We start from the raw sequence: 15,785 nt of genomic DNA, 5'->3' as shown, positions 1-15,785 counted from the left end.
AAACCTCCCAGAAATAGTGAAGAACCAAGGGTCCAGCGAGAATGAGGAACTGAAAGAAATTAGTATTGGTAAAAAATAGTACTGGAGAAATTAATGGGACTGAAAGCTGATAAATCCACTGGACCTGATGGCCTACATCCTAGAGTTTTGAAAGAGGTGGCTATAGAGATAGTGGATGGATTGATTGTCATCTTCCAAAATTCCATTGATTCCAGAACGGTTCCCGCAGATTGGAAGGTAGCAAATGTAACCCCACTATTTAAGAAAGGAGAGAGAAAACGGGGAACTACAGACCAGTTAGCCTGACATCAGTAGTTGGGAAAATGCTAGAATCCATTATTAAGGACATGGTAACAGGGCACTTAGAAAATAGTAGGATTGGGTAGAGTCAACACGGATTTATGAAAGGGAAATCGTGTTTGACAAACCTTTTGGAGCTATTTAAAGTTGTAACTAGCAGAATAGATAAGGGGGAACCAGTGGATGTGGTGTATTTGGATTTTCAGAAGGCATTCGATAAGCTGCCACACAAGAGGTTATTAAACAAAATTAGGGCTCATGGGATTGGGGGTTATATATACTAGCATGGATTGAGGATTGGTTAGTGGACAGAAAACAGAGAGTAGGAATAAACGGGTCATTTTTGGGTTGGCAAGCTGTAACTAGTGAGGTACCGCAAGGATCAGTGCTTGGGCCTCAGCTATTCACAATTGATATCAATGATTTGGATGAGGGGACCAAATGTAATATATCCAAGTTTGCTGATGATACAAAGCTGGGTGGGAATGTAAGTGGCAAGTAACATTCGCACCACACAAGTGCCAGGCAATGACCATCTCCAACAAGGTTCCACACAAAAGATTACTGATCAAGATAAGAAATCACAGGATTGGGGGTAATATACTGGCATGGGTGGAAGATTGGCTATCTAACAGAAAACAAAGAGTTGGGATAAATGGTTCATTCTCGGGCTAGCAATCAGTAACTAGTGGTGTTCCGCAGGGGTCAGTGCTGGGACCCCAACTCTTTACAATCTATATTAACGATTTGGAGGAAGGGACCGAGTGCAACATATCCAAGTTTGCCGACGATACAAAGATGGGAGGGAAAGCAATGAGTGAGGAGGACATAAAAAACCTGCAAAAGGACATAGACAGGCTAAGTGAGTGGGCAGAGATTTGGCAGATGCAATATAATGTTGGAAAGTGTGAGGTTATGCACTTTGGCAGAAAAAATCAAAGAGCAAGTTATTATCTAAATGGAAAGAAACTGCAAAGTGCTACAGTACAAAGGGGTCTGGGGGTCCTGGTGCATGAAACACACAAAGTTAGTATGCAGGTGCAGCAGGTGATCAGGAAGGCCAATGGAATCTTGGCTTTTATTGCAAGGGGGATGGAGTATAAAAACAGGGAGGTCTTGCTGCGGTTATACAGGGTATTGGTGAGGCCACACCTGGAATACAGCGTGCAGTTTTGGTTTCCATATTTAAGAAAAGATATACTTGCTCTCGAGGCGGTTCAGAGAAGGTTCACTCGGTTGATTCCGGAGATGAGGGGGTTGACGTATGAGGAAAGGTTGAGTAGGTTGGGCCTCTACTCATTGGAGTTCAGAAGAATGAGAGGCGATCTTATCGAAACATATAAGATTGTGAGGGGGCTTGATCGGGTGGATGCGGTGAGGATGTTTCCACTGATGGATGAGACTAGAACTAGGGGGCATAATCTAAGAATAAGGGGCTGCCCTTTCAAAACTGAGATGAGGAGAAACTTCTTCACTCAGAGGGTAGTAAATCTATGGAATTTGCTACCCCAGAGAGCTGCGGAAGCTGCAACATTAAATAAATTTAAAATGGAGATAGACAGTTTCCTAGCAGATAAGGGAATTAGGGGTTACGGGGAGAGGGCAGGGAAGTGGACGTGAGTCTAGATTTGGATCAGCCATGATCCTATTGAATGGCGGAGCAGGCCCGAGGGGCCGTATGGCCTACTCCTGCTCCTATTTCTTATGTTCTTATGTCCCCTTGACATTCAATGGCATTACCATCGCTGAATCCCCCACTATCAACATCCTGGGGGTTACCATTGATCAGAAACTGAACTGGACCAGCCATATAAATACTGTGTCAACAAGTGCAGGCCAGAGGCTGGGAATTCTGCGGCGAGTTTCTCACCTCCTGACTCCCCAAAGCCTTTCCACCATCTACAAGGCACAAGTCAGGAGTGTGATGGAATACTCTCCACTTGCCTGGATGAGTGCAGCTCCAACAACACTCAAGAAGCTCGACACCATTCAGGATAAAGCAGCCCGCTTGATTGGCACCCCATCCACCACCTTCAACATTCTCTCCCTCCACCACCGGCACACTGTGGCTGCAGTGTGTACCATCTACAAGATGCACTGCAGCAACTCGCCAAAGCTCCTTCAACAGCACCTTCCAAACCCGCGACCTCTACCACTTAGAAGGACAAGGGCAGCAGACGCATGGGAACATCACCACCTACAAGTTCCCCTCCAAGCCACACACCATCCTGACTTGGACCTGTATCGCCGTTCCTTCACTGTCGCTGGGCCAAAATCCTGGAACTCCCTTCCTAACAGCATTGTGGGTGTACCTACACCATATGGACTGCAGCGGTTCAAGAAGGCGGCTCACCACCATCTTCTCAAGGGCAATTAGGGATGGGCACTAAATGCAGGCCTAGCCAGTGACGCCCACATCCCATCAATGAATAATTTTTTTTTTTTTAAAAGTTGTGAGGATGATGCCAACAGGCTTCAAGGGAATATAGACAGGCTAAGTGAGCAGGCAAAAACATGGCAAATGGAATATAATGTGGAGAAATGTGAAGTTATCCACTTTGGCAGGAAAAATAGAAAAGCAGAGTATTTTTTAAATGGAGAGATTGGGAAATGTGGGTGTTCAGAGGGACCTGGGTGTCCTTGTACACGAATCACTGAAAGTTAACATGCAGGTACAGCAAGCAATTAAGAAAGCAAATGGTATGTTGGCCTTTATTACAAGAGGATTTGAGTACAAGAGTGAAGATGTCTTACTGCAATTATATAGGGCCCTGGTGAGACCACACCTGGAGTATTGTGAACAGTTTTGGTCTCCTTACCTAAGGAAGGATATACTTGCCATAGAGGGAGTACAACGAAGGTTCACCAGACTGATTCCTGGGATGGGGGGATTGTCCTATGAGGAGAGATTGAGTAGACGAGGCCTATATTCTCTGGAGTTGAGAAGAATGAGAGGTGATCTCATTGAAACATACAAAATTCTTACAGGGCTTGACAGGGTAGATGCAGGGAGGATGTTTCACCTGGTTGGGGAATCTAGAACCAGGGGTCACAGTCTCAGAATAAGGGGTCGGCCATTTAGGACTGAGATGAGGAGAAATTTCTTCACTCAGAGGGTGGTGAATCTTTGGAATTCTGTACCCCAGGGGGCTGTGGAGGCTCAGTCGTTGAGTATATTCAAGGCTGAGATCGATAGATTTTTGGATATTAAGGGAATCAAGGGATACGGGGATAGTGCAGGAAAGTAGTGTGGAGGGCGAAGATCAGCCATGATCTTATTGAATGGCTCGAGGGGCCGAATGGCCTACTCCTGCTCCTATTTCTTATGTTCTTAAAACACAAAAGAAACTGTTATTCTTTCTCTCGAATGGCTGCCTTTTGCGCCTGTGCAAGGAAACTAACGTGCAAAATAAAATGCTCCCAGATCACAGCTCCCACCCAGAGTCCTGCTGGATCTCACGCCCGAGCTGGACTAGAAAAAGTGGGGATGTGTAAAGAAATGACATTAAAGAAAACAAAACGAGAGCTGGAGTTAAGGGTAGCTCCTCAGACTGGAGAAAGGTGGGAAGTGGTGTTCCACAAGGATCAGCTCTGGGACCACTGTTGCTCACAATTTATACAATGCATTTGGACTCAGGAATTTAAAGCACAATTTCAAAATTTGCAGATGACACCAAATTGGGGGTATAGTAAATACTGAGGAAGACTGCGACAAAATGCAAGAAAATATTAATAAACTTGCAGAATGGGGTGTGCAATTGGCAAATAAATTTCAATATAGTAAGTGAGGTGTTACATTTTGGTCGGAAAAATAAGGAGGCCACAGACACTTTGGGTAATAAGTGTCTAAATGAGGTAGAGGTGCAAAGCGATCTCGGGGTACATATACACAAATCACTAAAAGTAGTGGCACAGGTTAACAAGGCCATTAGAAAAAAGCAAACCAAACAATGGGGTTCATTTCCAGAGGGAGAGAGTTGAAAAGTAGAGAAGTTTGTTAAACTTGCACTGAACCTTGGTTAGACCACACTTGGAATACGGTGCAGAGTTCTGGTCTCCCTGTTATAAAAAGGATATAGTCACTGGAGAAAGTACATTAAAGATTCATAAGAATGATACCAGAACTGAGAGGATATACTTTTCAGGAAAGGCTGAACTGGCTGGGGCTCTTTTCTCAAGAAAAGAGAAGGCTCAGGGATGACCTAATAAAAAAGGTCTTTAACATTATGAAAGAGTTTGATAGGGCAAATGTAGAGGAGACGTTTCCACTTGTGAGGGAGACCAAAACTAGGGGCCATAAATGTAAGCTAGTCACTAATAAGCCAAATAGGGAACTCAGGAGAAACTTCTTTACCCAGAGAGTTGTAAGAATGTGGAACTCGCGACCACAAGGAGTGGTTGAGGTGAACAGCGTAGATGCATTTAAAGGGAAGTTAGATAAGCACATGAGCGAGAAAGGAACAGAAGGAAATGCTGACGGGGGGTTGATGAAGAGGGGTGGGAGGAGGCTCGTGTGGAGCATAGACCAGTTGGGCCGAATGGCCTGTTTCTGTGATGTGGACTCGATATAATTCTATGTATGTAATGAAATTTCATCATCCGTAACGAGACTGAATAGCACTAAAATTCTGTTGTTCTGATTGACTGCCATTAAAACATTGTAACATTGGTATCAAAAGCTATGTCACGCATTAGATTCTGTGATAATGGATCTGAGACACTGATAACGTGGATTTGTGAAAGGTAGGTCATGCCTGACGAACTGGATTGAATTTTTTGGGAAGGTGACTGAAGTAGTGGACAGGGGAATGTCTATGGATGTTATTTATATGGACTTCCAGAAGGCATTTGATAAAGTCCCACATAAGAGACTTAACTAAGAATTGAGGGCAAATTACTGACCTGGTTAGGAGATTGGCTGAGCGGCAGGAGACAGAGCAGGGATAATGGGTCAGTACTCTTAATTGGCAGCATGTGACTAGTGGTGCCCTGCAGGGATCTGTTTTGGGGCCTCAACTATTCACAGTATTTATTAACGACTTAGTTTATGGCATAGAAAGCCATATATCCAAATTTGCCGATGACACAGATCGGCAGCATTGTAGGCAGTGTGGCTGAAAGCATAAAATTACAAAGGGATATCGATAGATTAAGTGAAGGGGAAAAACTGTGGCAAATGGATTTCAATGTAGGCAAATGTGAGGTCATCCACTTTGGACCTAAAAAGGATAGAATAGGGCACTTTGTAAATGGTGAAAGGCTAAAAACAGTGGCGGTCCAAAGAGACTCGGGGGTCCCGGTACATCGATCATTAAAATGTCATGAACAGGTACAGAAAATAATCAAAAAGGCTAATGGAATGCTGACCTTTATATCTAGAGGACTAGAATACAAGGGGGTAGAAGTTATGCTGCAGCTATACAAAGCCCTGGTTAGACCACACCTGGAGCACTGGGAGCAGTTCTGGGCACCACACCTTAGGAAGGATATATTGGTCTTGGAGGGAGTGCAGCGTAGGTTTACCAGAATGATACCCGAACTCCAAGGGTTAAAATACCAAGAGAGATTACATAAATTAGGGTTGTATTCCCTAGAATTTAGAAGGTTAAGGGGCGGTCTGTTCGAAGTTTTTAAGATATTAAGGGAAACAGATAGAGAGAAACTATTTCCGCTGGTTGGGGAGTCTAGGACTAGGGGGCATAGTCTAAAGATTAGAGCCAGACCGTTCAGGAGTAAAATTAGGAAACACTTCTACACACAAAGGATCGTAGAAGTTTGGAACTCTCTTCCGCAAACGGCAATTGATGCTAGATCAATTATTAATTTTAAATCGGAGATTGACAGATTTATTATTAATTTTAAATCTGAGATTGACAGATTTTTGTTCACCAAATGTATTAAGGGATACGGGGCATAGGTGGGTGTATGGAGCTAGGTCGCAGATCAGCCATGATCTCACTGAATGGCGGGACAGGCTCGAGGGGCTCAATGGCCTCCTCCTGCTCCTACGTGTAACCACCAGAGATGACGCTAGGTCAAATCCTTCTGCCAAGCACTCAAGACAGTTCCAATCAAATTAAGCAGCAAAAGGGATCAAGGGGAAATGTCAATAACTCCACCGCTTCAGATGACTTGCTGTAATCCACTGATTTAGCCTTCGTTACCTGACCAATAATAGCATGCATGGTTTAGGAGAAGATCTTATAGTCTCAAGTCACACAGATCTTGTCGGGGGGCTAAATTTGCCAGAGTCGGCGAGGGTCTGTTCTTTAAGAGGACGAGTGGCGATTCCAGGCAACAAACTTCAACAGTGCTGTGACGTCATCAGCAAACTGCAGAGAGACCAACATTCTGTTCATGGTGGGAGGGGGGGTTTGCAGGAGTCAGGTCTAAAGGACACAGACCATTTGCTGCAAATGACCAGATGCTGACAACTGGAACAGATCTTCAATTTGTATACATAAAACTAGTGAAACTCCTGTGGTGTTATTCGTGGAGAGTTGCAGGATAGGGTAGAAGTTCAATATGTGTTATATAGAGAAATGGAGAGATCAGGCAGCAATCAAATTTGGAATGAACTGAGAGCTGTGCACTCAGAAACCGTTTTTCAGTTGCTCAGAAAAACATTTATTGTTCAAAACGGCAGGTGCGCTTCAATATTCCATTTCAAAATTCATGAAAAACTCCTATGGGAGATTGCTAGAAAATATTAAATATTGATTTGGGGGAGGATAGCAAAGTGGATTAAAAATTGGTTAGAAGGGAGAAAGAGTAGTTAAGGGCACTTTCCAGAGTGTTGGAATGGAAGTGGTGCTCCACACGGTTCAGATCGGATTTGGACACAGGCCTAGAGGGAGTGCCGTGCGGATTTGCCGACGATACCAGAATAAGAGGCTTAGTTAATTCTTTAGAAGACCAAAGAAAGCTGTAGAGGGATGCTGATAAGATGGGGGAAATGGGCCAAATGGTGGCAGATGGAATTCAAAGCGCACGGAATTGGAAATAACCTTGTTGGCCTTCGTAGCGAGAGGGTTCGAGTACAGGAACAAGGATGTCTTCCTGCAGTTGTGCAGGGCCTTGGTGAGACCATACCTTGAGTATTGTGTGCAGTTTTGGTCGTCTTATCTGAGGAAGGATGTTCTTGCCATGGAGGGTGTGCAGCGAAGATTCACCAGACTGATACCTGGGATGGCAGGAATGATGTATGAGGAGAGATTGGGTCGATTGGGCTTGTATTCGCTGGAGTTTAGAAGAATGAGAGGGGATCTCATTGAAACTTATAAAATTCTAACAGGACTAGATGCAGGAAGGATGTTCCCGATGGTGGGGGAGTCCAGAACCAGGGGTCACAGTCTAAGGATAAGGGGTAAGCCATTTTGGACAGAGATGAGGAGGAATTTCTTCACCCAGAGAGTGGTGAACCTGTGGAATTCTCTACCACAGAAGGCAGTGGAGGCCAATTCATTAAATATATTCAAGAAGGAGTTGGATATATTTCTTGAGGCTAAAGGGATCAAGGGATATGGGGAGAAAGCAGGGGACAGGGGACTGAATTTGGATGATCAGCCATGATCTCATTGAATGGCGGAGCAGGCTCGAGGGGCCGAATGGCCGGCTCCTGCTCCTATCTTCTATGTTTCTATGTAACCTTCTGACATGTGTTGGCTGGTAGGAGACAGAGCATCGGGATAAAAGGAACATTTTTGTCATGGGTGGGATGTGGTGTTTCCCCAGGGACCCGCACTGGAGCTGCAGCTTTTCACCATATGACGTGGGAGGCAGGAAGACAAAGAGTTGCATATCCAAGTTTGCAGATGGAGGGGGTACAGCACAGATTCATCTAAATTATACCAGGGCTTAAAAGGCAAAATTTTACGGACAGGATGTCTGAACTAGGCTCGTATTCCCTGGAGTTTAGAAGGCTAAGGGGTGATCAAAGCAGCTGCTTAAAATGATAGAGAGATTCAATAGGGTAGCTACAGGAGAGACTATTACCTCTGGTTGGGGAATTTAGAACATCTCAAGTTAGACAGCATAGAAAGTTGTGTAGATAGAAGCAGAAAATTACAAGGGGTCATAGACAGGCCAAGTCTGTGGGCAAAACTATGGCATATGGAGTTCACTTTGGATCCAAAAACACAAATCGGATAATCTTAATGATACGAGACTAGCAGCTGTGGTGGAGCAAAGAGATTTAGGGTTTTTATGTACACAAATCACTAAAAGCTAGTGCACATGTACAAAAAGTAATCAAAAAAGGTTGATGGAATATTGGCCTTTCTCTCAAGGAGGTTAGAATACAAAATGGGAGGTGGTTATGTCTCAGTTGTGGAGAGCCTTGGTCAGATCCCACCTGGAGTACTGCGTTCACTTTTGGGCACTGCACCTCCGGAAGGATATGCTGGCTTTGGAGGGGGTGCAGCACAGATTCACCCAAATTATACCAGGGCTTAAAAGGCAAGATTTTACGGACAGGATGTCTAAACTAGGCTTGTATTCCCTGGAGTTTAGAAGGCTATGGGGTGATCAAAGCAGCTGCTTATAATGATAGAGAGATTCAATAGGGTAGCTAGAGAGAGACTATTACCTCTGGTTGGGGAATTTAGAACAAAAGGGGCACAACCTTAAAATTAGAGCTCGGCCACTTTCGGAGTGATGTCAGGAAGCACTTTATCACACAAAGGGCAGTGAAAATCAGCAACTCGCTCCCAAAAGGCTGCAGATGTTGGGTCAATTCAGATTTTCAAGACTGAGATTGAGATTTCTGGTAGGTAAAGGAAGGGAAATACCAAGGGATGTGGAGAAAAGTCGGGTAAATTCAGATGAGGCAGGGATCAGCCATTATCTAATAGAATGGCGGAACAGACTCGAGGGGCGGAATGGCCGACTCCTGTTCCTATATGGAGGGTAAATCCGAGACAGACGGTATCCCAGTTGCAACTTCTATGTAGCCTGGCCCTATGGACAATTCCATTATAAAGCTGGCCATATTTCCCTGCAATACCCATTAAGCCTATAGGCGGCATTGTGATGGCGGTTTACAATATTAAACTTTGCTATTGGTACCTCATTAACATCGTATCCCGCAGCACCCAATCTCCGGAAGAAATTCAGAAAAATTATCTACACAGGCATTTGTAGGTTTTTAAAAAAAAAAATCAGGACCTCTTCAAGTGCAGCGTGCTTGGGATGATCAGGTGACTTGGGACTTATAGTTCCCAAAGCTCTCAACCACTGGGGGTTTTCCTCGCCTTATATCTGCAGACTAACTGATAAGAGATCCATTGTGATGATTCGTCGAAGAGCTGGCACAGGCACGATGGGCCGAATGGCCTCTTTCTGTGCAGTTTGATTCTATGATCAAATGTTCGGAAAAAATCAGGTCCTCCTCACTGGCAAATCGGAGCCTGAGTCGCCTCCCCCTCAACCAGAGATACTTTCCCAACCCACATCCCCAGCTGAGGGACTAGTCCAATTTCCCTACTCCCAACCCCCCCAGTCAAGTTTGTATCCAACTTCCTCTGTTAAGGTACCTTAGCATCCCATTGCCATGCTGAGGTACTTTCCCAACTGAGAGTTTCCTCCCTACCCGCTCTGAGCCTTTTCCCCATAACCCTCCCCTCGGTCCAACTCTCCCCCTCCACCCCCACTCTCTAATCCTGCTGGACCTGAAAACAGCACACGCTCTTCACTGCCTGCGGGTAACGAGAGAGTGACTAGTTAATATATAGCAGTAAAAGAAAATAACCTGTTCACTGAATGTTTAACGTAGGAAATCCATTTGTAAATAATGCTAAGAGTTCTACACTCCACAATAATGGACTTCACAGTATTTATCTTCACCCACATTCAGCAGTTGATCACAGAAGCAAGCAAAAGCAATTCAAGTCCGCATAAAATAGTGTTTGAGATTAATTTACGAGGTACAAAAACACGGAAGTGCAGCAAAGAGCAGCATAAAAAAAAAAACCATGCAAGACGCTCACCTCATCGGGAATCAGCTTCTTAAAAGTCTATAGGTTGGAAGTAAACAAAGAGAAACAGATAAGTTTCTGCCCACCACCAAAGGGGAAAAACCACCTCAGGAGACACCCAAGAAACACACGTGCAAAAAAACAGTGCAGTCACCCTTTCAGCACTTTTAACCCACTCACCAGTGTCATCAAGTGTATTTAGCATTTTGGCACCAATGCACAATTGGTGGGACAGGGATAGAGAAAGGGAGCACTTGAGCCAGCGCATTTCGTATGTATTGCCAACTTATCCCCCTCAAAATCGCTCCCACCACCAGAAACCAAAATAGAGGAACAGGAGGAGGCCAATCCGCCCCTCGAGCCTGCTCCGCCACTCAATGAGAGTATGGCTGATCTGTATCTCAACTCCATCCACCTGCCTTGGCTCCATCCTCGTTCATACCCTTGTCTAGCAAAAATCGATCGCTCTCACCCGATTTAAAATTATTAATTGAGCTAGCAGCTGCTGCTTTCTGTGGGGGAACGTTCCCCACTTCCACCACCCTTTGCATAAAGAAGCGTTTCCTAACTTCGTTTCTGAATGGCCTGGCTCCGATTTTAAGGTTTTGGCCCCTTGTCCTACACTCCCCCCACCAGCGGAAAAAGTTTATCTCGATCTACCCCATCAATTCCTTTCAAATTCTTAAAATTCTCAACCAAATCACCCCTTAACCTTCTACAGTCCAGGGAATACAAACCTAGTTTGTGTAATCTCTCCTCATTAATCTAACCCTTGGAGCCCTGGAGGTCCCGCGCAGGCTGCTCAACCGGCTTTACAATGGTAATAACCGTGCATGTGCGAAAAATTGAATGGGCCACGCAGCCAGTTAAACGGGCCCGCGCACCAAGAAAAAAATTATAGGAAACATTGGCTGCCGAGTATTTAAGTGATCATAGTCCAAACGTTTTTTAAGCCTGCTATTACATTGTATTCAAATGCTAGGGACAACACTGACCACCATATCAATGATATATTGAAATACTGGCTGCAGTGCTGGCTTGCTTCCACCAGAGGGGGATGGTGCACTTTGAAATACATAAATGCTGCACAAAGTATTTCATGAGTAAGTTTCATTTTATTTCGATTTACAGAAAATATATAGATTTGTAAAAATAATTTGTGGGCAATTATACATTTCTTCTCTCCCCCCCCCCACCCCGACCCCCGCACCTCCAACCCCACCCCACCCCACGTACCAGGTCATATCCAATTCACCAGCTTTGTTTTCAAGTGTCGGTTGATAGCATTCTCATCCCGACGCAGATGGTATGTTTTTAAACCCCACTCCAGTAACACATAACCTAGGCTGATACTCCAGCGTGTTGTGCTGATTAACTGGTCATTCATCACATTGCTCTCTGAGACCTTGCTATACACAATTGGCAGCCCATGCGCGCACAACAACAGTAACTGCACAATGGAATTCATTCTATTGTGAAGCAGTTTGAGATACTTTTGGGAAGTGCCTTATTATAAATATATATTCATTCTTTTGTTTTCTTTTTGCAACAGTTAACACACTTGAATTATTTTCAATACAAGTAATAAAACAGACTAAACCAGGTACAGGAAACTCTTTTTTTTTTTATCCGGGACTGGCGTGGTGCCGGTTGATCAAAAAGTCCAGATTACAGAGAGGTATACTTTACCAAGGTACGAGAGCCCCGTACACGGCCACAGGTGCAGGAGTCCCGGTTACACGGCCACAGGTCCAGGAACCCCGGTTACACGGCCACAGATCCAGGAGTCCCGGTTACACGACCACAGATTCAGGGACCCCGGTTACACGGCCACAGATCCAGGAACCCCGGTTACACGGCCACAGATCCAGGAACCCCGGTTACACGGTCACAGATCCAGGAACCCCGGTTACACGGCCACAGATCCAGGAGTCCCGGTTACACGGCCACAGATCCAGGAACCCCGGTTACACGGCCACAGATCCAGGAACCCCGGTTACACGGGCACAGGTGCAGGAACCCCGGTTACACGGGCACAGATCCAGGAACCCCGGTTACACGGCCACAGGTGCAGGAACCCCGGTTACACGGCCACAGATCCAGGAACCCCGGTTACACGGCCACAGGTGCAGGAACCCCGGTTACACGGCCACAGGTGCAGGAACCCCGGTTACACGGCCACAGGTGCAGGAACCCCGGTTACACGGCCACAGGTGCAGGAACCCCGGTTACACGGGCACAGATGCAGGAACCCCGGTTACACGGGCACAGATCCAGGAACCCCGGTTACACGGCCACAGGTGCAGGAACCCCGGTTACACGGGCACAGGTGCAGGAACCCCGGTTACACGGGCACAGATCCAGGAACCCCGGTTACACGGCCACAGGTGCAGGAACCCCGGTTACACGGCCACAGATCCAGGAACCCCGGTTACACGGCCACAGGTGCAGGAATCCCGGTTACACGGCCACAGATCCAGGAACCCCGGTTACACGGCCACAGGTGCAGGAACCCCGGTTACACGGGCACAGGTGCAGGAACCCCGGTTACACGGGCACAGGTGCAGGAACCCCGGTTACACGGCCACAGGTGCAGGAACCCCGGTTACACGGCCACAGGTGCAGGAACCCCGGTTACACGGCCACAGATCCAGGAATCCCGGTTACACGGCCACAGGTGCAGGAACCCCGGTTACACGGCCACAGGTGCAGGAACCCCGGTTACACGGCCACAGGTGCAGGAACCCCGGTTACACGGCCACAGGTGCAGGAACCCCGGTTACACGGCCACAGGTGCAGGAACCCCGGTTACACGGCCACAGATCCAGGAACCCCGGTTACACGGCCACAGGTGCAGGAACCCCGGTTACACGGCCACAGATCCAGGAACCCCGGTTACACGGCCACAGGTGCAGGAACCCCGGTTACACGGGCACAGGTGCAGGAACCCCGGTTACACGGGCACAGATCCAGGAACCCCGGTTACACGGCCACAGGTGCAGGAACCCCGGTTACACGGCCACAGGTGCAGGAACCCCGGTTACACGGCCACAGATCCAGGAACCCCGGTTACACGGCCACAGGTGCAGGAACCCCAGTTACACGGCCACAGATCCAGGAACCCCGGTTACATGGCCACAGGTGCAGGAACCCCGGTTACATGGCCACAGGTGCAGGAACCCCGGTTACACGGCCACAGGTGCAGGAACCCCGGTTACACGGCCACAGGTGCAGGAACCCCGGTTACACGGGCACAGGTGCAGGAACCCCGGTTACACGGGCACAGATCCAGGAACCCCGGTTACACGGCCACAGGTGCAGGAACCCCGGTTACACGGCCACAGATCCAGGAACCCCGGTTACACGGCCACAGGTGCAGGAACCCCGGTTACACGGCCACAGATCCAGGAACCCCGGTTACACGGGCACAGGTGCAGGAACCCCGGTTACACGGGCACAGATCCAGGAACCCCGGTTACACGGCCACAGGTGCAGGAACCCCGGTTACACGGCCACAGGTGCAGGAACCCCGGTTACACGGCCACAGATCCAGGAACCCCGGTTACACGGCCACAGGTGCAGGAACCCCGGTTACACGGCCACAGATCCAGGAACCCCGGTTACATGGCCACAGGTGCAGGAACCCCGGTTACACGGCCACAGGTGCAGGAACCCCGGTTACACGGCCACAGGTGCAGGAACCCCGGTTACACGGCCACAGGTGCAGGAACCCCGGTTACACGGGCACAGATCCAGGAACCCCGGTTACACGGGCACAGGTGCAGGAACCCCGGTTACACGGCCACAGGTGCAGGAACCCCGGTTACACGGCCACAGATCCAGGAACCCCGGTTACACGGCCACAGGTGCAGGAACCCCAGTTACACGGCCACAGATCCAGGAACCCCGGTTACATGGCCACAGGTGCAGGAACCCCGGTTACACGGCCACAGGTGCAGGAACCCCGGTTACACGGCCACAGGTGCAGGAACCCCGGTTACACGGGCACAGATCCAGGAACCCCGGTTACACGGGCACAGATCCAGGAACCCCGGTTACACGGCCACAGGTGCAGGAACCCCGGTTACACGGGCACAGGTGCAGGAACCCCGGTTACACGGGCACAGATCCAGGAACCCCGGTTACACGGCCACAGGTGCAGGAACCCCGGTTACACGGCCACAGATCCAGGAACCCCGGTTACACGGCCACAGGTGCAGGAACCCCGGTTACACGGCCACAGGTGCAGGAACCCCGGTTACACGGGCACAGGTGCAGGAACCCCGGTTACACGGGCACAGATCCAGGAACCCCGGTTACACGGGCACAGATCCAGGAACCCCGGTTACACGGCCACAGGTGCAGGAACCCCGGTTACACGGGCACAGGTGCAGGAACCCCGGTTACACGGGCACAGATCCAGGAACCCCGGTTACACGGCCACAGGTGCAGGAACCCCGGTTACACGGCCACAGATCCAGGAACCCCGGTTACACGGCCACAGGTGCAGGAATCCCGGTTACACGGCCACAGATCCAGGAACCCCGGTTACACGGCCACAGGTGCAGGAACCCCGGTTACACGGGCACAGGTGCAGGAACCCCGGTTACACGGGCACAGGTGCAGGAACCCCGGTTACACGGCCACAGGTGCAGGAACCCCGGTTACACGGCCACAGGTGCAGGAACCCCGGTTACACGGCCACAGATCCAGGAATCCCGGTTACACGGCCACAGGTGCAGGAACCCCGGTTACACGGCCACAGGTGCAGGAACCCCGGTTACACGGCCACAGGTGCAGGAACCCCGGTTACACGGCCACAGGTGCAGGAACCCCGGTTACACGGCCACAGGTGCAGGAACCCCGGTTACACGGCCACAGATCCAGGAACCCCGGTTACACGGCCACAGGTGCAGGAACCCCGGTTACACGGCCACAGATCCAGGAACCCCGGTTACACGGCCACAGGTGCAGGAACCCCGGTTACACGGGCACAGGTGCAGGAACCCCGGTTACACGGGCACAGATCCAGGAACCCCGGTTACACGGCCACAGGTGCAGGAACCCCGGTTACACGGCCACAGGTGCAGGAACCCCGGTTACACGGCCACAGATCCAGGAACCCCGGTTACACGGCCACAGATCCAGGAACCCCGGTTACACGGCCACAGGTGCAGGAACCCCAGTTACACGGCCACAGATCCAGGAACCCCGGTTACATGGCCACAGGTGCAGGAACCCCGGTTACACGGCCACAGGTGCAGGAACCCCGGTTACACGGCCACAGGTGCAGGAACCCCGGTTACACGGGCACAGGTGCAGGAACCCCGGTTACACGGGCACAGATCCAGGAACCCCGGTTACACGGCCACAGGTGCAGGAACCCCGGTTACACGGCCACAGATCCAGGAACCCCGGTTACACGGCCACAGGTGCAGGAACCCCGGTTACACGGCCACAGATCCAGGAACCCCGGTTACACGGGCACAGGTGCAGGAACCCCGGTTACAC

At 49.1% G+C, this 15,785-nt stretch overlaps 1 protein-coding gene across 1 annotated transcript in view; it reads right to left on the bottom strand.

The window, feature by feature from the left end:
* diaph1 (diaphanous related formin 1) overlaps positions 1-15,785 on the bottom strand; it is a 432,569-nt gene that overhangs the window by 336,779 nt on the left and 80,005 nt on the right. Inside the window, exon 2 of the mRNA XM_085995955.1 lies at positions 10,287-10,313. Within this exon, the coding sequence (XP_085852081.1) occupies positions 10,287-10,313 (27 nt within the window). The remainder of the gene's footprint in view (positions 1-10,286; positions 10,314-15,785) is intronic.

This window comes from Somniosus microcephalus, chromosome 8 (genome assembly GCF_052327205.1).
Source record: "Somniosus microcephalus isolate GS21.2 chromosome 8, FLI_Smic_1.0, whole genome shotgun sequence".
In the NCBI taxonomy this organism is placed as follows: Eukaryota; Metazoa; Chordata; class Chondrichthyes; order Squaliformes; family Somniosidae; genus Somniosus; species Somniosus microcephalus.
This window is presented reverse-complemented; position numbering and strand designations above follow the sequence as displayed.